Source organism: Calypte anna, chromosome 1 (assembly GCF_003957555.1).
Source record: "Calypte anna isolate BGI_N300 chromosome 1, bCalAnn1_v1.p, whole genome shotgun sequence".
Classification (NCBI taxonomy): domain Eukaryota; kingdom Metazoa; phylum Chordata; class Aves; order Apodiformes; family Trochilidae; genus Calypte; species Calypte anna.
The window spans coordinates 179,140,141-179,164,907 of record NC_044244.1 but is presented as its reverse complement, the minus strand read 5'-3'; the positions used below and the strand labels follow the sequence as shown (position 1 = coordinate 179,164,907).

The 24,767-nt window shown below is 36.0% G+C and overlaps 1 protein-coding gene across 1 annotated transcript in view; it reads left to right on the top strand.

The window, feature by feature from the left end:
- Positions 1–19,306, top strand: part of TNFRSF19 (TNF receptor superfamily member 19) — a 52,316-nt gene extending 33,010 nt beyond the window's left edge. The window contains exons 6-10 of the mRNA XM_030459509.1: positions 11,894–12,058; positions 13,636–13,761; positions 14,493–14,595; positions 16,736–17,136; positions 18,920–19,306. Coding sequence (XP_030315369.1) covers positions 11,894–12,058; positions 13,636–13,761; positions 14,493–14,595; positions 16,736–17,129 — 788 coding nt within the window. The 3' untranslated portion in view covers positions 17,130–17,136; positions 18,920–19,306. The remainder of the gene's footprint in view (positions 1–11,893; positions 12,059–13,635; positions 13,762–14,492; positions 14,596–16,735; positions 17,137–18,919) is intronic.
- Positions 19,307–24,767: the final 5,461 nt, after the last annotated feature.

Here is a 24,767-nt window from a genome sequence, read left to right as displayed (position 1 = left end):
TTTGGGGATAATCTGAAAAAAGGAGTAGTAGTTACAGCTTTCAAGCTGGTTTTTGGGTTGTTTTTTTTTTTTTTTAAGATTCTTAAGACACTTTCTAATTACAAAAATGTGTGACAATTCTAAATTATTAATTTATTAACATGCTTTTCCTCTGTGTTCTGTCTGAAAATATTAGTTTACATTTATCTCATGCAACAAACCAGCTAATTCTGGGAATAGATGCATTAGCACTACTTCTATGGTATAAATACATGCTGACTGCTGTGGCTTTTGGGTACAGAGAGTCCAAGTTGTGACTGACATGTGAGTATAAAATACTGCTAAACAAATGCACAACAGTGGTTTGGGGTTTTTTCTTCTACTTTGTGCTGCTAGATTTTCTTTACCATGTCGCTTGGCTACAAAATACTTGGGCTGTGTTTCTATTAAATACCTTTTTTTTAAAAAAAAATACAGTAGAAAATGAGGAATCTGTATAAGCTGAAAGTTTCCATATTGCCAACTCTTTTAAGAAAACTATTGTCAAGCAAAAGGACACTGACATTTCACTCCAGAGGACTGGACTTGCCTGGAGAACTGGAATGTATTTGAAAGTTGTGATAGGCTTAAAAGAGGAGTTGTGCACTAAGGGCCATAGCAGAAATCATTCACTATAAACTAACACCTTATGAGCTAGAAACAGCCTAACAGAAAAAAAGCCCTACTGTTCCTACTGGTTACTTGTATCCTTCCAGTTGTTGTCCTTTGCTTTGCTCACCTTTAATTTGTTAGGTGATAGACCTTACGCGTTCTTACCCTTACTGGTTCACTTGTGCTTAAGTAGTGATAATAGAGCAATTTCATGTGTTATTTTGGGCAGTGACATGTGCCTTTGAGGTACAGGCTGTGACCGTTCCTTAGAAAGATTCACTCTTTGTTACAGCTTTTTTAACTAAAAGGTTATATCCACCAGTTTTAATAAAGTATCTTTCAAGTTCAGTGGTATAATTGTTCCGTGCTTACTACTAAAGGTAATTTATAGTTAGTGTATCTGCACGTAGAAATTTAAGATGCAATTTATGCAGTGTAATTTTGGCATAGGAGAGTGAATACTTAACACTGAAGTTGTGAGGCCAAGCTCCCACTGATTAGCAGTGCAGAGAATTAAATACCTCAAGAATTCAAGCAAGCCAGATAAGGTAAGCTTCAATGACTAGCACTAAGCAGCCTTTCAAGCCACTTCAGATTCATTACTTCTCTGAAGATTTCTATTTCTGGGTCTGTTTTAGAAAGAGAGCCTAAGGTGAATAGCTCTGATTTTTGTCTTTAGACCTTCTGACTTCTGAAATGAGTTTTATTTAGATGCCATCAGGTTAGATGAAAAGTACAAATTCAACATTGAATGACTGTATCTGTCTTCCTAAAATCTTATTTTCCTCTTACCTTTGAAGTCAATTTTGAGGAAAATTGAGTTTTAAGAGTATAGTTGGGGTTTTTTTTTCCCTCCTGCTACATAAGTAAAAAATTAATTAAAAAAAATTAAGTACAACACTTTTCATATTCTCTGAATTTCTTTCTCAGAAACCAAAGCCCTCTTTCTAAGAAAACTTGCCGAACTTAGAATATGTGGCCTTCAACAGAAATTAGATCCTTTCATCTATAGTCACTCTGATACAGGTTCTATTTACATTTGTTTTCATGTTATTTCCCACTGGCTTTTGTTCATTTAAAGCACAGGAGAACCAAAACCTATAATTCCATGTCTGACTTTGTTTGCTAAGTGCTGTTTTATCTTCCATGCAGAATGGGAGTTGCTAATTACCACTGGGCTTTTCTGTGGTTCTGACACTGTAAATCAGTAAAAATTTGCCAGGTGTTACTGACCTTACTTACAGTGAAGTCCATACATAAAATGTATGGAGTCTGTTATACAGTTAATTAACTGGAACAGAGAAAAGAAAGTCAAAATACTTGAAGGTATCCAGAACTCTGAGTCCTTACTTAATAAACCTGGAGTTTGATGCCTTCTTGACTGTGGATGTCTATATTGTCCCCATCTATAAGCTGGTGACTTTAGGCTCCCTATGTATTTGGTGGGGAGAAACAGTCAAAAGAGGGGCTTAAAACACAACAGAATAATTGCACCTTAAAAGAGAATTTCTCCCCCCCAAACACCACTGTGTACAAAAAGTTCAGGTGATGCCCTCAGAAGCAGATCTTTGCTTTGGTCAGAAGAATCTCACCAGTAGAGCTTAGCTTTTTCAAAGGTAACATTTCAAATGGTTTTTGTATTCTGACTTAGTTCCTATTGACTTCTCTTAAAGAGGGGAGATGCTGTGTTTCAGATTAGGAATGTAACAAAGCAAGGATCTTGTGCATGGCAGTCTCTTTTGTTCTGTGTGACTTGACTTTATCCTCAGAGCTTTAAGTGGTGAGTTAAAAACTCCTTTTTATAATCTGTGTTACTATTTTTGGTTTCAAAGCTACAGCTTCTTCATCATTATTATAGTTTCCATGTATGTGCTTATTGTTGCACAGTCAGTAACTGTCTTTGCAATAAATCATGACATTTACTTTGTTATTTGCAGATTTACTATAACTTGGTGATAAACATCCAGCTTCTGAAGGTGTTAAGGCCATATATTATGAAATTATGAAGATTTATATTTAATCCCATGTATTTAAGATTACCTCCCCCCAAAAAAGTGTTTTTAAAAAGTTGAACATTAAGAAATTAGAAAATACTAGTGGGGTTAGTTATGCAACTTTTAACTTCTACCTTAATTCAGGATCATAATTCAGTCCAGTTGTATGGAAGTATTATGAAAGAGTCTTAATTGCATAAATGCACTCTGTTTTCCACAGTACAGACATATTTTCCAATCAGTATGTGGAAATGGTTAGCAGTTACGTTTTTAAAAAAACAAAAAAACAACCACCAGTAACACTCCCCCCCTGCCAAAAAAAGAAAAAAAACAGTAAGCCAAAAATAAAACAAAACAAAAAATCGGCAACCACCCCACATTAAGAAGTAGTTCCATTGCCCATAGAGTTTAGCCTAAATTAGTGATATTTTAACATAATTATAAACAAGAAAAAAGTAAGTGGTGAGCAAGCCTGAGTATGGTTTCTGTAATTTTGTTGAATTCCACAGATGTATTTTAAGTGACTGTTGATTACATGATGAGGGGTCCTAACTGCTTTTGCTGAAGCTTTGTAACTTGACAAATTCAAATAGAGAGATAAAGTAAGCTTTACTTTGTAGTGTATTTGTAGTGTAGTAACTACAAAAAAAATCTCCGTGGATGTGGCAGAGGAGGCAACTGAGCCTCTTACCCTTCTTGGCAAAGGGCTCTCTCTCATGCTTTTACAAAAGGCAGAAGCTCCATTGTTATCTCCTCTTTCAATAGTTGCATCTGAAAGGTGTTACAAGCCATGCTTGTGGTTTCTTTGCCCTCAATTTAATTTTAAAATAAGGTTGTTTACCACTGCTGGAACATCTAGCTCTCTGGACTATATAGATTATCTTATATTGGGTCAGAACAATCTGCACTATCAGCACAGGCTTGGGGATGAGGTTTTAGAAAGCAGCCCTGCAGAAAGGACTTAGGGATGCTGGTGGACAAAAAGCTGGACATGAGCCAGCAGTGCATGCTTGCAGCCCAGAAGGCCAATTGCGTCCTGGGTTGCATCAAAAGAAGCATGGCCAGCAGATTGAGAAAGGTGATTCTGCCACTTTATTCTGCTGGTAAGACCTCACCTGGAGTATTGCATCCAGCTCTGTAACAGACACCTCTCCTAGGAAGATAGGCTGAGGGAGCTGGGGTTGTCGAGCCTGGAGAAAAGAAGGCTCCAGGAAGACCTAATAGCAACCTTTTGGTAGCTGGAGGGGGCCTACAAGAAGGCTGAAGATTGACTGTTTGCAAGGGCCTGTAATGGTAGGATGACAGACAATGTTAGAGAAAAATAGATTTAGATTGTATTTTAGGAAAAAATTCTTTGCCATGATGGTGGTGGAAAAATGGAATAGATTGCAGGGAGGTAGTTCCTGGGGATATTCATGGTGAAGCTTGACAAGGCTCTGAGTAACCTGATTTAGCTGTGGGTGTCCCTGCTTACTGCAGGGGGATTGGGCTAGATGACCTTCAGAGGCCCCTTCCAACCCAAATTATTCTATGATTCTGTGATTCTATTTGCCCAATTCAAGAATTCACTTTTTAAGCAGAATAGGCAAATGATCTTGCAAATAATTTGATGATCAAATATAGTATGTCTGTAATACATCACTCATTTATATAATTTTTCATTTGAGTCCACAATTCCTATTGCCTAAAACTATGGAAACTTTGTGACTGAAAATTATAACATATACCATGTGATTCTGATGACAAAGCAGGTATCCAGTCTGCAGACACAAGTGAGGTAGCTGAGTACTCATATTGTCTTTACAAAATGTTTTTAAAGCAAGAAAAAAAACCCACACTCTAAAGAAGATATTGCATAGACTAATAATGAAATTTGTCAACATTTGGATTAATAAATTAAAAATACAGGCTTGCAATTGTCTTGCAAGCTTTTGCTTTACTCCCTCACTTTTGTCACAGCTGAACCATGCCATAGAGGGAAATCACTGGAGTAGAAAGTGAAGTGTTCGAAGTTACTTCTCATCGAATCAGAGGGACACAATTATTTTCGACTGAGTTTAAATTCACTTCTTGGTTTACTGGGATTTATACAGACATATATATAGTACTTTAGTAACATCAGAAATTGTGGGTATACATGACAATTGCACTTGAGATAGATACAGTGTACCAGCAGTGCAGAGCTGGAAGACCACATATATTCACTGTCTGGGTGAGGACATGAAGTGTCATGGGTACCTTGCCAGCCCTTGGTGGTCCTGGTTACAGGATGGAGCTTTCCACACTGGAATGTTTCAGTCCATACTGGAAACTATTTCTTGTACCAACCTATAAGCTCATCACACAGCAGCTATAAAGTCTTGTCTGAACCTTTTGGAACAGATCTGTAACCAGTAAACATGGGATTGACTATGTTCAATTACACTGTTCATTAATGAAAGAGGGTTACTCTCTTGTTGGCTACTGAAACAGCCTTCAGACATGCTTATTCTTGTATTTACATGAATGCCATTGTCATTAAGCTAGTGAATATATCATTATATTCTAAGGGCTATATAGTCTTCCTCTCCCCTTTTAGAAAACAGGAAATGGCAGTAGTTCCCCACTTGAAAATGGTGTGTATTTAGGCAATGCAAACTCTTCTGCTTATGTGGGTAATGCCTTGTATAAGCATTTTGGAACTGAGAGTGATAGCATGTGTATACAGGCAGTAACTGCCATAAACAGACTAAATTGACTCAAATACTGCACCAGGTTGTTTTTATTCTGTAACTGAGTTGTCTGAGAAACAAAATAGGATTGCACATACAGAATACAAAGCAGATGGTTTCTACTTTCATCTACTTTCTACTTTCATCTACTTTCATCTTTCATATTCTGGGTGGGATGAATGCATTAAGTCATTGGATTTGAAGAAGAGAATATTTGAAAATATTGTGTTTCTGTTCCCAGAACATGTCTGGAAAATAACACAATATAGTTAAAAGGACAAGTTAGAAGTAAAGTTAGAGAAAAAGGTTTCCTGCTGTACTTAGCAATCTTGTATCTTCTGACACAAACTTAGTGATTTAGCACATGAAAACACCTGAGAAAGTGCATTTTCTGCACCATCATCTGTCAAGTGCAAAGTGAGCTGCTAGAAGCAAGTCAGGAACCTGACTGCTGACACCACCACAGTCACACTAACAGCAATGCGTGCTTTGTGCCACCAGATCATGCAAAGTATCTGTTTATGAAGGACAAACATACTGTCTTTACACCATGATAACCATTATATGCTGTGCTGCAGGGGGAAGAATTTTTAAGTCTGCAGTGACACAGATTTTATCCCACTTCCTCTGATCTTTTGCTTGCTTTCTTGTGTTTTTGTTTTGTTTGGTTTTTCAGGTTATTTAAGGGTACCAGTGATTTGTGCCTTTATTCTCATGTTGCAGTATTTTATATGACTAGACAGTTCTCAGGGGTGAAAGTTTTGTGCATGAAACAATGTCATTTTCTGCCTATATATCAATTCAGTTTAGGTGACAGTAGTAGCACCAAGAATTAACATCTCTTAATTACTAAAAGAAAAATGTGTTCCACAGGTTAATTCTGCCTTACAGACATAGTTGTATGTATCCAGTACATTTGAGTTCATACATATTTTAAATTCACATATGCAGTGTAATTTTTCTTCCATTTTAAACATAAAAGGCTGTCAGCACTTGGAGTCTGTGAAAGTGTGCAATGCAACATAAATGGTCTTAGAAATTATAAATTAAATGCCAAAGGTTTTAATTTATAAGCACATTTCTCAGGATTTCCAAACAATAGATAAATACTGAATAGTCATTTTCTCCCCTGGGGCTTATTTATTTATTAACAAAATAACAGAACCAGAAAAATAAAACAAAAAAGTTGTAGGGCACTAACTTTGAAACTAAAGGCTTTAAAGTCAGCACTTGGAGCACATTTGAAAAATGTGGTTTGACATGAATAACTTTTGGGTGTTGGCCATGCACGCAAATGGACGTCCTTTTACAGACACTGGGAGACTTTCCCTCTGTGTTTACCACAGTCTCCAACATTAATGTTTAATAAAGTTTCTTACCTCCTACTTAAAAGATGAGGGGAAGGGAGGCACTCTACTGCTTTGTAAAGAGTCAGAAATATACTCAAGATTTCCCCTTGATGTTAATGCTCAGTAGTATATATTACACATGTATTTTATATATATAATATATACATATACACACACAAATACATGTATCTGAATTATATGTGCACACATGTTTATACACAATACATTCTTCTGCATGTTAGGGACTAGGTTGAGTTACTGTCTTTGTACTTTTAAATTAACATAAACAGCTTTTTAACTTTTTAAAAATGAAGGGTTTTTAAGATAAGACATTACCTTGCACTTTCCGTGGATCAAGGGTACACATACAGATAGCCACTGCAATTCAGCTGACAGGCAGTAACTTGTTGAATTATTGTAACTCGAGGGTATGTCTGAGCCCTTAAGTCTTGTAAAATTAAGGCTGATAGCACTGGCTCTGACCAGTCAGCATAAAGGTAGTGGGCAAAGACTTTTTATAATATCCAAATGCTCCTTTCCCCTCTCTTGACCAGAAATACTCACATTCTAGTGAGTAACATAATTTTCATTTACTTTTGGGCTTTATTTTCAACCCTGGTCATAAAAGATGGGGCTCTGTCCATTGTTACCATGTTATCACTCTCTAAATGGAATTTTGATTAGCTTTGTTTTACTGATTAAACCTTTTTTGGATCAGCATTGAGTCGACATGATAAGAAAGAAACAATCTATATTTTATCCTCCTAGTAGTGGTAGTAATATATTTATTATATTCATGGAAAGAACATAAAATGTTTCAAGTTCTGTTTTCGTATTTTTAATTTACAACAGAAAGCTTTCTTTTAGGCATTCTGATTCCAGTAGTGATTGTATTAATCATGGTTCTGGGGGGGAAAAAAAAAAAGAAAAAAAAAAAAGGAAAAAAAAAGAAAGGAGAAAAAAAAGAAAAAAGGAAGATAAGGAAAAAAAGAGGGGGGAAAAAAATAAAGAAGAGAGAAAAATGGAAGGAAAAAAATGAAGAAAGAGAAAGCTAAGTGATAAAGAAAGTAATTTTGTCCTGTCTCCGGCTGTTGGGAATGATAGGCTGGAAATTCAACTATTCTGTTTATTGGCAGAAGATAGAGTGTTACAGCTTGGATTCACATGTACACTGTTAGCTGAGTTATTGCTTTTTAACATCTTGGATTAATAGAAACTTTACTTGCTTTTGAGAACCACACCTTTGCATATACTGACATTAAGAGGCACTGGCACTACTGGTTAATTATGGGAAGAATGTGTATTTAGGCTTATTGCTCAAAATTATGCAAGACACAGCTTGGTATTTTGGGTAATTTAGCACTAGTACATTTCCAGAATGTGTTTGAACTAAGAAAAAGAAACCTGTGTTTTAAATAAAAAAATTTTTTTTGTTATTTATGATGCATAACATGAACATGCTTTCCAAAATCATAAACCTCTGCCCTCCTTTCTTAATGTATCACATCAAATTCACAAAGTGTTTAATTACATATTTAAATTTCATCATGTAATCACATAATAGATGTAAATCCAGGGTTAAAGTTCAGAATGCACCTCCTTGCTTTACTGAAACGGGACCATTAAGTCTGTGAGCCTGAAAAGAAAGAAAGAGTTTATGAAAATGCATAAATATCTGAGTAACACTGAAAGCAGAGTTCAGCAATGCCCAACGGGCCACTTGTACAATAGCAATGTGCTTCTGGGCTGTGGGTCTCTGCAGGGAAGATCTCTATCATTATAATTAGAGCTGCACTACAATGGCCTGCACACAGTAGCTATTCCAAAAAGTTCTTTGAAGGTGAAGATGAGTGGTGAGCGTTCTCAGGAATAGAAAATTGCTTTCTCAAGGATAAAAAAAAAAAAAAATCTTAAATGACCAGATGGCTAAAATAAATATTTTTTTTTTTGCTATCCCCGTGTAAAATAAAATGGCTGTATTTCCAGTTTGGATGTGGCTGATGAGCACTAAAGAAATATGTGTAGTTTATAATTTCCCAAAATGTGAAATTAGACTTGCAAATAGATAAATTTTGTGAGGGGACCAAACTGTAACAGCTCCACCTACAGTGTTTTTGTTCTGTTTTTGCTTTCAAAGTTAACATTTTTCTACTAATTACGACAGTCTAATTTCTAAGAATTATTACTGTTAGGTAGGTACATTGATGCAGATATTTGTATTAAAAATATTTTTTAAAATATTCTCATAATTGTTTTTATTGTCTTTTTTTTATATACTTGTCCAGGCTGTATCTAACCTTCTAACCACTAGATCAGGACTAAAATTGAAAGCCTGTTATCAAAGGACAGTCCTTGGTTTTTCTCACCAAAGCCAGCACATACTGATGCAGAGAGAGCTTTTTTTAAATATGATTTCACTGTTTCCCACAAAGTTATGTCCTGGAAGTTAACATACCATGCAGAATACTCTGCAGTCTGTTAAAACTGTAAACTACAGCTCCAAGAATCCTAGAAACTGAGTGAAAAGTTTTCCCTGTGGACGATTGCAATGCTGCTGCCAAAAGCATTGAAGTTATGACAAAAAGATTATGACACTGGTTGATTTTTCTTTTAAAGAGCAATTAAGATCTGGAAAAGAGGTCATAGAACTTGGCTTTGTGAGAAGTAGGGATTATACAAGAACATAAAGAGAAGGACAGGTAATAATTACTTAAGAGGAAAAAGTACCTGAGACCCAGATTTGGAATTTTATTCTGTTATCTGGAATACAAAGAATAGACCTTATGCTATGATAATAACAATGATAAACCTCCAGTACAAGGACAGTTTGAAAATGTTTTTCTAGTTCATGTAGGAGACTTCAGCCTTTTTACTGACAAGTCAGGAGATCTGCTCTTTTTTATTATCTCAGGATCACTGAATGGTTGAGGTAGGAAGGGAGCTATGGAGATCATCTGGTTCAAGCCCTCTGCTAAAGCAGAGTCACCTGGAGCACCCATGCTCAGCACCATGTCCAGGTGGCTTTTAAGCATCTCCAAGGAGGGAGACTCCACAACGACTTAGATCAATCCATGCCAGTGCTCAGTCACCCTCACAGTTAAAAAAAGTGTTTCCTGACATTCAGAAGGAACATTCTGTGTTTCAGTTTGTGCCCATTTCCTCTGGTTATGAAGAGGATGTTCTATAAATTTACTCTCCACACTTCCAGTGTGACAGTGGAACATAACAGTACCAATCAAAACTAAATAGAAATATTCAAGCAGATGCAAATGCAGTAGCACTTGTTTTTCTTCACAGTGAAAGCAGGAAATTAACAACCAAACACTCTTTCTTCTGAATAATAGCTGTGATCTGACCTCTTCACTTTTTTGTATTCCTCTACTTATCAGCAATTACATGATATTATAATCCACAAATAGCTCTGTTATCTGTGTGTCGTTTTTTTTTTTCTTTTTCTTTTTAATTGTTGATTCTTTGTTTCTCAGAAGTTAATATTTTCTTTGGCATAAGAGGTCTGAAGTCTTAGAAGTGGATGTAATAAAGCTGATTTTCAAATACCTAGCTTTTTGGCCATCTGCCCATTATAACAATCCAGTATAGTGTTGAAAACACTTTGCTCCCCATGTTTGCTGTGTGTAGAGGAAATACCATACTAAGTATTGAGAAAAGTGTCCTGAGTAATACAATTCCATTGAATGCACTAAGTAGGTAAATTCTCCCCTGGTTTTTTGTATTTCAATGAGAATATAAAAATTTTTATGTATGTACAATATGATTAGTGATTTTAATATGCTCTGGAAGATATTTATCTTCCAATTTAAACTTATGACTGCATGGACCATTTCTTAGGAATTATAGTCTTTAGGTTTTAACCAAAGATTTTCAGGGGGTAGTAGGCACCTGTAACTTACTTTTTATAAGTTAAAATATGATTTATGGTCTTTTATTAAAAAAAAGAAATGCTGTCAGAACAACTCAATGTTTTGGTCCTTTTCTCTTAAAATTTTGTTGAATTGATGTGAACTTCAAAGTAGACTGAAACAAATGAGGTTTTAGAATTCATTTGTTGTTCAAAAACAAGAGCATTCCAAGAATAGCTTGAGAAGGGTCTAGATAACAGATCTCATGAGGAGCAGTTGATGGAACTTGAGTTGTTTGTGTGGAGAAGGAAGCTGAGGGGACCTTATTGCACTACAACTACCTGAGAGGAGGTTCTAGCAAGCTGGCTGTTGGTCTTTCTACCCAAGCACCCAAGATAGGATGAGAGGAAATGGCTTCAAGTCATCCCAGGGGAGGTTTAGATTGGGTATTAGAAAAACTTTCTTCACCGAAGGGATTTTCAGGCCCTGGCACAGGCAGCCCAGGGAAGTGGATGTTACCATCCCTGGGGATATTTAAAGGAATGTGGATGTGGTGCTAAGGGTCATGGTTTAGTGGTGGAGTTGGTAGTGTTAGGTTAACAGCTGGACTTGATGATATGAAGGGTCTTTTTCAAACTAAATGATTCTGTGGATTTATACTTAAAAGACCATTCATGATTTAAGATCGTTTCAATAGCTGTTGCTAAATTTCTGATACTTTTTCACTTTCCATGTAAAAATAAGAATGTCTGTCAAAGCTGGAAACATTAATAACTTACTAATATGGCTGTGAAGTCAATTAACTGAATTTTTAGTAGAGGTATTGTCTGTATTAAAAAACTGTCACTACATAATCCTAGGTTTGATCCCAGAAATTACTGTGGTGTCATGACAATAGAATTGAGCAAAATGGTACCTTTGACAGCATTTGACCTTGTGTGGGTGTTAGTTGTTTCCTTGTTAAGGGAAGTTCATGTATTTTTGACTCCCTCTAGTGGATAGCTTTCTGAATTATATTCTAGGAAATATTCTCCATCTTAGAATAACCTGAGATTAAAAATTGAGAGGCCTTTGTTTTCATGGTGAAGATCTTATTCCATTTGCATAGATGGAAGGAATGCTTTTGTGTTACCATTTATTTTGCAATATATTTTTTAAGGATTCTATCATAATATGGATGCTGCTGAATCATACCTGTTTATACATGCAACTAATGGTTATATATTAACAAAAGGAATATCCTTTTCTTTCTGTGCCACAAACCCCTTCTGTTTCCCAGACTGATTTCATGAGTGTATATCCTTGAAGTGTTTAGAATTCGCCTTAATTCTTATTTAATTTTATTTCAGGTACCACCAAAGTAAACCTTGTAAAGATCCCATCAACAGCTTCCAGTCCTCGAGACACTGCTCTGGCAGCAGTTATATGCAGTGCACTTGCAACAGTGCTCTTAGCTCTCCTTATTCTTTGTGTTATCTATTGTAAAAGGCAGTTTATGGAGAAGAAACCAACCTGTAAGTTTTCAGTTATTGCTGTGTCTTTGTAACATTCATATACCAATATTAGTTTTCGTATGTCATTGTAGATAAACAAATGAAATTTCTACAACATTCAAGCAAGTTTAGCACTTAGATGAACAAGCTAGCAGAAGCCCAAGACTTAATCCATACACATTTACCAGCATACCAATGTAGATGCTCCATCTTCTAGAGAGAAAATTCTATACAGATGTCTAGAAATAAGCCCTGAAAGGAGGTTGTAGCCAGGTGGGGTTGGTCTCTTTTCCCAGACGACTTTCACCAAGACAAGAGGGCATGGTCTTAAGTTGTGCCAGGGGAAGTTTAGGTTGGATATTAGAAAGAATTTCTTTACGGAGAGAGTGATCAGGCATTGGAATGGGCTGCCCAGGGAAGTAGTGGATTCTCCATCCCTGGAGATATTTAAAAAGAGACTGGATGTGGCACTCAGTGCCATGGTCTGGTAACCGCAACGGTGGTTCAGGGGTTGGACTCAATGATCTCTGGGGTCCCTTCCAACCCAGCCAATTCTATGATTCTATGATTCTATGAATTCTGTGCCATAGACTGCTGCACAGACATATGAGGACCACTAGGGATCCAAACTGGGATTGACATTAGAGTTGCAGTGCCAGTGCCAGTGTGGAAACCAGCTTGGAGAATCTGTCCATCACATGCCACTGTTAAACATCTTAGTTCAAGATAATGAATGTGGGCATTGTAGACAGCAGATATTTCGTTAAAAATTGTGGGGTTATGGGCACATGCAAGGTGAATTAAATGCCTAAACCACTTGCATTTGTAAATGTAAAATAAAATAAAATCCATTACAGCTCATCAATGTAATTTACAGTGCTTATAATAAACATTTTCTGTCCCTTAAATTAAGAAAGAGAAAAGTCAAAAGCACTCTAGTTCCTATTTATAGTTTTAAAAACTTTTACTGAAATATGTTTATAGCATCTAATGAACTCTGTCTAGCAAGAATAATAAGTAGGATGAATTGATGTTATCACTGTTTAAAGCACAAGCAAAAATAAAGAGGGGCACTGTAAGAATCATTCCTAGTTTAGAAGATGCTTTACAATGTAAATTTTAAGAAATTCAGACACAGAGAAATTCAAACTTCAGTTATTGACATTTAGTAACTCATTTGTCTAGGTCCACCACTATACAGTTTAAAGGAATTCTGCTGTTAATATGAAACTCTTTAAAATAACATAAACAAAATCCCAGTGGTTGAAAGTGGAAAATTTCGGATGGGAATCACTGAGAATCATTAAACACTGAGAAAATTTAACAGTGAATAAGATGTACTCTCAAATCACCATCAAAATAAAAGCAGATGTCTTCCTAGAAGAGGCTGTAGTTAAACCAGCTGTTTTAGGGTTTGTTGAAAAATCTGTGGTTTGCATTATATGAAACCACATGATCATCATTGTGGATTTTTCAGTTGGTAAAAGTATGGAAATGCTGTATTGTATGACACTTAAGTATACTAAGAAAACAGGAGGCTCTGAACAAGAAAAAGAGTATAATTTACTAATATATATTTCTATTCATTTTCTCCAAAGGGTCTCTGAGATCACAAGACATTCACTACAATGGCTCTGAACTGTCATGTTTTGATAGACCACGGCTAAATGACTATGACCACAGAACTTGCTGCCAGTGCCAGAGGAGCACAACACAAACATGTGGTATGTTAGGTCTACTTAAAAGTGACTTTATGGCATAACGAGCATTCATCTACCACTTGAGTTGTGACATTTAACTACAAAGCTCACATTGTGAAACTACCCCATGTCCTGGACTAATTTCTCAATAAGCACATAGAATTTCTAAGTAGTTATTTGGTTTTGATCTCTTTTTTCTGTTTTCTCTCCAATGACCCTTCACTTAAAAATAGCTTTTAACGTCTGTCGCATTTCTTTCTGATAAAAATAGCACTGCATCTAGCTTTGAGACTTAACTTGATGTGAAGGATTTACCAGACAATGTCTAAGAACATGATATGAACTCTGGAGGACGTTAAAAACCTGAGCAATTCAAACTGTGAATCAGTGAAGTAGTAACAGAACAGATGCATTTATGAATTAAACAAATATGTAACTTTTAAGAAAAGAACACAGGCTTAAATACCATCCTAATTCCATTAGCTCAGAATATGGTACTTCCTTCCACACCTTTACCTAACTTAAAACCACATTAATGTTTAAGATTCATGACTGGCATCTGTATTACTCCTGGAGAACTGTTTTGGCGTTTTTAATAATTTGACTTGAAAATAATAAATTATTTTTTGCAATGAGAAATCTCTTTCCATAATCCAGGCATTATAATGTAACTCTCTAATACTGAAGTTTAAAACAGTAAGTTTATACAAAGCTTTAATACTTTTAACATTACTAAATAAATTTTATTTTCCTAGGACCAGTTCACTTGATTCCATCCCTGTGCTGTGATGAAACCTGTAGCATTGAGCATAGCAGTCACAGTTGTGCTTTCCATTCACATACAACACTTAATGAAAGGTAAATTTATTTTTGTTTAATATCTCTTAAATATTAATTAATTCTTCTGCAGTCAGTCTTTAGACAGACACAATAACTGTTTGGACTGGAATGAGGAATTTTGGTGAACTGTAGCCATATAGTCCTGTTTTGTGCAAAACAAGGTTTATGGTGAAAAAATCAGTTTTAAGTTTGTCTCAATAAATGTTGGCATGATGTATCAGTTTCTCTGACTGAGTTATTCCTCTCACAAGCAGGTAGTTTTCCTCTTACTCTATGGTACCTTAGAGGCTTTGGTGACCCCCTCTTCCACTGTGGATTAGCAAAGTTCTGCAAAAACCTGTGAATCTAGGGATATTAAGTTATGGTTTGGAAGTGAAAAGATTTTCTTTTTTTAGAAGCTCTGAATGATCGTGAGATTTGCAATATCTAATATTAATACATTTCCTCCAGATCATAACAATTAGATGTGTCTGATCAGCTGAATATAAATACAGTAGTAGTTACTTTTACAGCAGTACCATGAGCTAAATATGTAATATTTATGGTATCATTCAGAGTTTCCTGGTTACAGAGTTTAACACAGGATGTATTTATTTCTTCTAGCTAGAATTGTTTTCCATATAAGGTTTAAACTGGTCTCCAGCTGTTTTGTTCTTATGGCCAAATGTAACAAAATATGTAGAGACAGCTTCTTCATAGGTATTGTTTATGCAAGGTGACTTTGTGACCTAAGTGCAAGATATAAAATACCTACATTTTCTATAATAACTTGTTTAAATACCAGCAAGCTTGACTCATCCTTTTATACCACTAAGGCTAACAAATTGAGAGTTGTGTATTTTGTGAGGGCTCTTTTGGTTAAGGCTTTAAAAATAAATGTCATATCCATGCTATGTGGACATCAAAGATCCTGTGGTTCCTTGCAATAGAAATTGAGTTTGCTTCCATTTCCTTTGCCAAAATAATGTATTTCCTTCAATTGTGGTGTAATGTCCTGACTTTTGGCCTCCTCTATAAAAATGCTTTGTGTGTATATCAAAGCTGTTAAAGCATCATGTTTTGAAAATGCATAAGGCTGCTTGAAGCCTGTTACAGGAAATGTTAGTGTGGGATTCATTTTGTTGCACAAATTATTGCTGTATATCAGATTTGATACAGCCCTTGCAGCTCTATAAATATGTAGAGAGCTTTTGGAAATAAAATGTATTAGTAAATCTTTTTCAGTTACTTATTTTGGTATACTATAGTAGACCTTACTGGGCTTTCAACAGAGAGAGGCAAATACAGTGCACTTAGACATGTCAGTATCATTGTGCACCTGAAATAAATTTGAGGTAGATGATACTGAGTTACAACTTCCACTTTTTTCTATTTTCTGTAAAATAAAAATTATCCTTGTGAGAACTAAAAATCCTTGCCTTTCATTAATTTCTGTCCTTTCCACATGAAAGAAAATAGGAAAGAACTTCACATTTTGAAGTCCAGACAGAATAAATTGAAAAATGTGAAGTGAATGCATGCTCAGTATGAAATCATACAGAGTGGAATCTCAAGCAGTCTTGTTGTCTATCCCCTTTTCCAAGTCTGAACCCACTATGTGTTTTACTCCCATTTAGGTATTTGTCTAGCCTGGTTTGGTTGTTAAAAAAACAAGCAAACAAACAAAAAAAACAACCAAAAAAACCCCCAGCAATCCACCAGTCTTGGAGATTCCCATTTTCCCAAACATCTTTCTTGCTGCAATTCAAGCTTGTTATTTCTTGGTTTAATTCCCACCCCATACTGAGAACAAATAAATTCCTTCCTCTCTGAAAATCTTTGTGTCTGAACACTCCTATGTAATTTTTATCATATTTCTGCTTTTTAGTCTATAAACAACCCCAACTGCTGTTCACATTTTCTAAAACCCTGAATTTCCAGTATGAAAGGCTTTAGGCATCCTCTTGTGCCTCTGGTAGTGTTCTCCAGAACTTTCTTCATTTCTATATGAGGAACAAACTGTATCCCTTTTCAAAATAATTATTTGTATGCAGTTCCTCTAGAGTATTACCCTGTTAAACCTCCATAAAATACCTATAATTATTAATCTCAATTATTACAATACTGATAATATTTTCTAGAATGCTTTTGAAGCTATATGGGTTTTATCCTTTTTCAGGGCTTCTGATTCTGTTGGAGAAATGATTCCTGCCTTCCTTGGTTCTCTTTCACACTCAGCCTGTGGAGACATTTCAGATGCTTGGCCTCTTATGCAAAACTCAGCTTGTTGTGACAGCATTTCTTTCTGTGAATCATATTCAGAACTGGCTGGAGGATCTGCAAAATCCTGCAGTCCCAAGACTGAAAACACAGCCAGTGTTGAGTTGGATAATAATCAGGATCTAAGTGAAGTACTTATTTCAGCTGAGACTCTTGATGGAAACATTGCAAAGTCCTTTGAAATCTCCAAACATAGAACATGCATAGAAGTTTCATCACTTCAGAACTCAGTAGCTGCTGAGACCCAGCCAAAAACAAAGCGTAATGGAACAGCAAATGACTCTACAGACTGATAATGAGGTAAAAAAAAACTAACTACAAAGGGGGGAGAATGAGAATTCAAGGCACGTAGAGCTAGATAAAAATAGAATGGTAAAAAGTTGTAGTGTTATGTTTCTCCATAGGTTACGCCTACCTATTGCAGAAACAAATTAAAACTCTACAAAAGATCCAACAGTTTCACATTTTTGTGTTATTGATTGGATTTGAAAGGTATATTAACTCAAACTGTATCGCTGAGATAATGTGAACCAGAACACCAAGTCTCTACTTTTACCAGAGTGGGGTTTTTTTCATCAAATTTCAAGAGAAAAGGAATCAGTTTAACAGCATTGTGACCAAACTATTATGTGAGGCTAATCCTTTTTTATGAGGGAAAAACTGAGGACTTGTCTTTGCTCATTGTAAACAAAGCAGGAAAGATATGCAGGTGTTAGTCTAAAAATACTTCAAAAGCCTTCTCTGAGAAGTTGCTACAGTAGTAGCAGAAATGAGGGAATCTCACTGTTCAGTGCCATCTATATTCCTGTGTTATCAGATAAAATATTCCCTAAGTTCATCCATTAAATATAAATAAATACATGAAAGCTCAGCGTTCCCATTCTTGGGCATAATGTAGGTCTGAGGTCAAAATGAAGAGTGAAAAACAAGAATCTTTACTGCATGACAATATAATTGTGCCATAAAGTCACTCTGTTACTGCTTCATCATCATATCTTTCTGTCTATTAGATGTGCTCTGTATTTTTAAAATGGCATTTTCTCCTTTTAAAGTAACTTGGAGCAACAAGTGGCTAATTTGTGAAAGGATCCCAAAGTATGGCAGGTGTCCTGGTGTTGTTACTCAAGGGTTATGCAGGCTGTGGCTCGGAAGCTGACAGTCTCCCATGCATGTACACAGAAGTAGAAACAGAATCAGTTGCCATGAATATTAGTAGCCCACCTTACTTAATCAAGAAAATTATGCTATCTGTAATTATGAAAACTTTGGATCATCTGCAGAAAGAAAACTGACTTCTTTTGATCCTCTGCCATTTGGTTTACATGACACTTTCATGTTGTTCTTAATTAAGAAGTAGAAAGTAATATTTAACAAAAAAAAAAAGAGCATATCCTGACAACATGCAAGTGCAATAGTTAATTTATTGTAAAACAAGCCTTAATTCTCTAGGTGATGTTTTTCAAGAGGTGGAAAGTGAGGTAAACAAATCACCAAGTTAAATCTTTTGCAATTGATTTCAATGGAACTCATAAATCACCATGACAATCTACTGCTGTCACTGAAAGTATCAGCCTGTCTAGGTCACAAGGATTGCTTGCACTATATTATTTACAGTCTGTAGTTTTGTTTGTAACAATGTCTGGCATTCTCCTGGTTTCCTTTTGGTATATGCCAAATATCACAAGGTGGTAATCATATTCTCTAGGAATATATAGGAAGAGAAAATGACATGGCTGTGACTGCAAATCTTGACACTGCTTGTTCCCTGTTTTTCAGCAGTCATCAGTGTAACTTGAATGATGTCTTGATATTTTAAGGGAATATATTTCTGTATTAAAAGATTTCAAAAATCAAAAGCTTGCATTTTTTTCCCACTAAACCATGTATCAGCTTCAGAGGTATGTGATTAGAAAAACTCTAAATAATATTAGATGAAAGGAACCACAGAACTTCAAAATACCACTAAAAAAAGTTAGTAAAAACTAACTTACATTTTACCATATTTGTTAATGATTCATATTTATATGTAGACATCTTTTCTGATATTTCAACATGTAACCATTGTTCTGTTACTTTCTTTTAGGAAACAAAGCTATTTCTCTCAGCACTGAAGTTGAATGCTTTGCTGATGCACCTCTGCTAATTCTCATCAACTTTAGACTGGTCTTGAATGTTGCATGGTTTCAAAATCAGATGGAAAAAATGGCATCATTTCACACCTTCTGAGCAGTTGCATCTGAGATGTGACAGCTGTAAAGTGAAACTTCAAAGAGAATCCTAGGACAGCCCTGAAAGTGGATTTATGACCTTTTGCATCTCTTTTGAAAAAAGAACCTTCTGTTCCCTCAGATTCTCAAAATGTCTAATGGAGTGAGCTTAAAAGTATATGTAAATACAGCAAGAAATATAAATACTTAAGTGTGTTTAGGTAGGCATCTTATATATGGCTACAGATGTCAGAAGGCATGGGACAAGATGTTGCCAGTTATTCTGCTTGCAGATTTATGCATGCGTTAGGATTTTTTTTTGGCTGGTTCTAATTTTAAATCCATTTCCTGCTGTTGAAGGACTTAAAAACCCAAACATTTCTATTGATGCAGGGATCATCTATTGATAAACTGAAGCTTTTATTATATATTACATTATAGTCAGTAAGCTAGATTGGAAAGAATTTGCATGTTTCGATATGTGTGGTTGAAATCCCCTCCATCCAATTATTAGATTTGTGAGAGGGGGCTTTGTTTTGTTAAATATAGCAGGAGATTAGCTCTAAATTAGGTTTAGTTTAATGGAAGTCAGCTGTACAGATAGGGGTGTTGTGTTCAATTGGTCGTCACAGTATTGGAATACAAGCACTTGCTGTTATAGCATGTAAATAATTTTGGACACTGAATTAAAGGTAAGCAACTGGCATGTCAAAATGTCAAGCCATAGCAGATGTGCCATGGGGCTGTTCATACAATGAGACTATCACAAATATTTTCTAGTAATGCTAGAAAGGGTCAAGCTTCATGGTGATCTGTTTCATTCATTTTGTTTCATTCATGTCACTCTTTCTCACTGTAATACTAAAAAATTAATTCACAACATTTTAAAAAACTCCACAAGCCTCTGAATCAAAGTCATCTGCATGCCTAGTAAATTACCAGCTCTCTGCCCTCACTGCTGTCCTTTAAAATTTTTGAGCTGTACTTTGTTGCACTACATTTCATGGTAACGTTTATCATTTATTCTGCAGCTGGTTTTATCCCCAAAAAAAGTTTTCACTTCTGTGAGTAATCCCAGCAACCTGGACTGATTCATTACATTCAACAGGCTCAAACCTGCCAGTGATGAACTCCAGCAATTACTCTTAAAGTACCCAATGTGCCTTGACAAAAGGAAAGCAATCAGCAAAACAGATGTAAATTTGCAACAAATATTACTCATCTTTCCACACATGGTTTGTGTGGCAATGGCCTTGTTGAGACAGTATTCATATTCCATAATGGAAAAAGACTTTTGCTTTGAAGCACCCAGCAGAAAGTTGAACTTGCACCAGAAGAGCTGAAGCCAGTGCAGGCAACCAAGGAGGTAAAATGCTTCAGCTGAAACAGTGAGATGATTCTGTGTGCACAGATCATGAGTAACAGTTATCGAGCTGACTGTTGTCAAATGAGAGTATTTTGAATCATTTCTTTGGATACTTTCATACATTTAAGAAGTGACAAAATGTTTTCACCAGGTGTACGTGAAAAGATGTGTGCTTCTTTGTATATACTTTGTAAATAGGAAAAATCCAATGTGCATTTCAGTATGTGGCAAGATATTTTTAGAACATATGGAGGGTTAGCTTTTCACTAATAACAGTTCTTTAAAATGCTATGTTCAAAATTGTGCCAGCATCTGCCATAGTAAGTATGTTTTCCCCTTGGAATTTATACTTTGTGTAATTGTTTTTGTCCGGCAACTCTAAAGAAAAATATTCCTTTCTTTAAATGAATGACAGCTTGAGAGAAAATTGGGAGGAAAAAGAATGAAGAGAGAGTGCTTTTTAAATATATCTGTATATTATGTATATACTTTTTTCCTTAATTTAACCAAATTGGTCTTTTATATATTGCCTGTGGCAAGCAATGTTGTACATGCCAATAGAAAACATACACTACCACTGCATTTAGACTGCCTGCATATCACACCTAGGGACTTACAGTGCTGTTTTAAATACTCCTTTAAGGATTGTAAATTAAAATCTTGTATAAATCATTTTGTAATACTTTTTCTACTTGTGAATAAAATGTTATGTGAACTAGTCTTGGTTTGTTGATTTCAAATTAATAATAGCATTTAATAGCAATTAGTAATAGCAAAGTTAGCGATCAATTCTTTTATTATTTTTAAAATGCTGTAATGGTTTAATTGTATTAAAGTTATGGTATGAATTGGTACATCTTGGTCTTAAGATGGTTGCTATTTAACAGTAGCATCATTCTTTAAGCTGGAAGACCTCGAAGAAGCAGCACATTAACATCAATCTTTAAAATTAGAAGTGCTCCAAAACCTCTTCAAAATTTTGCTTCTCAAGACAGGAAAAAAACCACTCCTAAGCACCACAGATTGCTGTCTGTATGATGTCTTTGAAAAGAAAACCAAGTACTCCATACAGTAGATTGTTCCAATCAAGGTAGATATGCACATAACAAGATTAGCTGTATTTTGAAAGGAGAAAACGATGCCCTAATCATGGCCCCTGATCAATACCAACAGAGCCTGCACTTGTGTCACACTGCGGCAGCCAAGAGTGGCATCAAACTTTGATTGAAGAAAGGAAATACCAATAGAGAAGACTAAATACCCAAAATTTAGGCCATTTTTCAAATGTTGTCCAAAAGGTTGATATGTTGAAAAGATTCAGGACAACGTTACTCAACTGTGATGCTATGCAATTTAAGTGATTAAGGGACGGTGCACTCTGACTGACAAGAGCAGAGGACTGAGAAGAAAGAGTAATATGATAATTACATATAATTACATGACTTCTTATGGTAAAGACATAAGAAGCAGTGAGTGGAAATTGAATCCACATACGGATGGTAGGGAACACAAACCCATGTTGTTTGTGGTGGAGAATTTGTAGTATTGTTGAGTTCTATGGAAAAGTTTGGGAGAAACTGAAAACTGTCCCTGTAGTTAGGTTATTCCAGCCAGTGTCACCTTAGCTCTTGTCCATCTATTGCTGTTATTTCTCCAGCCTTTAAGGATGTAACTCAGAGCTTGCCTAGGGAACAGCCCCCCAGAACAGCAAGCTCCTGTATGACTCTGCCCGTGTGCTGCCTTCCTGAGTAGCCCTCAACTTGAGTTCTGCTGCAGCTCCCCAGCGTGTGGCACCTTTGGGAGTTCAGTTTGTGCCAACAAAGGCAGTGACTCCCAGCACTACTAGGATGACAGTAGTGTGTCCCTGCCTAAGAATAAAAAAATAAATCAAGAAAAAAAACAGGAATCAAAACTCAGGTATTTATTCTACTTAATATGTATAAACAACATACAATTTGTAACAAAGTACATAATCAGAAAACTTGCATAGATGTTTGATCATCTTAGATACAAACTTCTATCCATCTATCTAAGAGGTCTGGGGAGGGAGGAGGTTGAAGCCACCACAAATCTCCTCCCTGTTTGCATTTCTTTCCAGTCCAGCAGTGTTTGTTTCCTGCCTTTTCTACAAGGCAGACCAAGCCCTTATTCCAACACTCCTCATCCTACTGTGTGTTTGAGTTCCAATGGCTTTGCCCTTTGTTGTGGCCTCTTTGAGGGCCCTTGCTTTGCTTTCCTGTGAAGTCCCTCCAAGCAACAACCTTCATGCATTAACTTAATCCTCTTGCTGAGTTCAGTGATGGAGGTTTAGATTGCTACCTGCAGCACATTCCAGAGCAGACACTGCTGCTTTGTTTTGCCAGTTTAAATAAAAAACTATTGAAGGGAGCGTGCAGTGTTTTATCAGGCACAAACCAAGCTGAGGTTGGGTATTGCAGAACAAAGCCACACAATGCACACTTTGTGCTGGCTGGGTGCAATTTAATCCATATTTAGTTTTGGCCTGAGTATTGGTAAAACCCACTTGCTCTTCAGATTGCACATGAGCCAGTTTGATGATATCTGATAAGACTGAGCATGCACAAGGGTAAAAATAGCAGCTGGTGGATTTGCTGGTGAGGCTGCTGGTTTCCACAGCAGCACTGAATGATGGGATTAGTGGAAATGTTTTCTAATAGCACAGTGTTAGGGCGGGTGGATGGATGAGGGCACACTGAGGCTTCTAGCAAGCATCACAGCTTCAACAGCAGGAGTAGGTGAGAAAGGTGGAGATATTTTATCCTGTCATCCCATTTGCTAAATCTTTACTTACTACAGTTGGATTTCTCTATTATTATTTGTTGTTGACCTGACAAAGGGAGATTTGGTCTGTTCAAAAGCTTATAAGTTACATTTTTCTAATGTATTTATGGAAAAGCACACCAAAAAAAAGTGCTTTCTCTGAACCTCGGTCTGTGAAGTTTTCCATTTCTTCTACCTAGGTCCCAGCTTCAGTTTGTGGACGGGCAATTCATGTGCTATTCAGCACGCAAAAATTCTCCTAAATACAGGATACTATGCCAAAATCTAGTCAGTAACCAACAGTTTAAAGGAGCACACTGATTTAAAGCTTTGCAAAATTAAACCACTAGAAATCAAGAAATCACCTACCTTGCTTTGCCCAATAACTATCAGGCAGCTTACTGGAACATAATTATTAGCATATAAAAATAGTGAATATATATATATGTACATAAAGATACATTCTACAGTAGAATAAAGTCACTAATTTTATTTTTTTTTTTAATTATCACCTTGCATGTGATCTGAGGAAGGGCATTGTCCTGGCCAGTTACAATAAGGAAATTACAGAACACTATGGACCATTTCAGATGATACCTGTACAATGTACAAGGATTGATTCTGCGTCTGCCAGAGGCTATGAAATTGAGAAATTTATTTTAAAATAGCAAGGGCTCTAATCCAATTGTTTTAATGCCTTTCAGTCCAGAAATCAAAGTGCCCTGGATGTTTTGTGGGTCAATGTGGAAGCCATAGGGAAAAAAAACAAAAGCAAACAAAAAAAACAAAACAAAAAACAAACCTCCAAAAACTACTTTAAACAACAAAATAAACCATTTAGGACCTACTGATCATTACATTGTGAAATAATCATATTTTAAAAGCCACTTGTCTAGTCTACAGCCAGCTAACTTCTGTAACTTCATGTTCACTTAAATTCACATAAACTCTGCCACAGCAAAACAAGGAAGATCTGGAATCAGCAGAATAACAGCATTTGCCACACCAGTTTTGTTCATCCCTTGCAAATGTGTTTTCTTATAGGTTTATGTATATTGACTCCTGCTACACCTGGTACTGAATGTCCACCTTTGGAAATTCAGTGCTCAGCCACTTGGTTCACTCTGTACCAAGAGAAAAAAAAATGTTGACCAACCTGATGCCCTTCTGTATTGTTAGGCCCAACAATAGTTGTGTTCTTTGTAGAACTCCAGCTTTATTAAAGCTTGTTCCTAAGGATGTTCAACAATAAAAGTTAAAATTACATCATATCTGTTCAAGAGCAAGATATCTTTCCTACTAAGGTACAAAAAAACCCCATAATATTCCACCAAATAAGAATTACAATTTGATTTTGTAAAAATTAATCCATTTTTCTGAAATTTTCATAGAACTGTTTAGCTTGGAAAAGACCTTTAAGATCATTGAGTCAAACAGTAAACCTGATACTGCCAACTGCACCTCTAACCTACATCCCCAAGTGCCACATCTACACATTTTGATGCTATCAAAATATTCCTTGTTCAAAAAAAAAATCACATTATGAAAACAAATGCAGTGAAATCTCATCTAAGTGG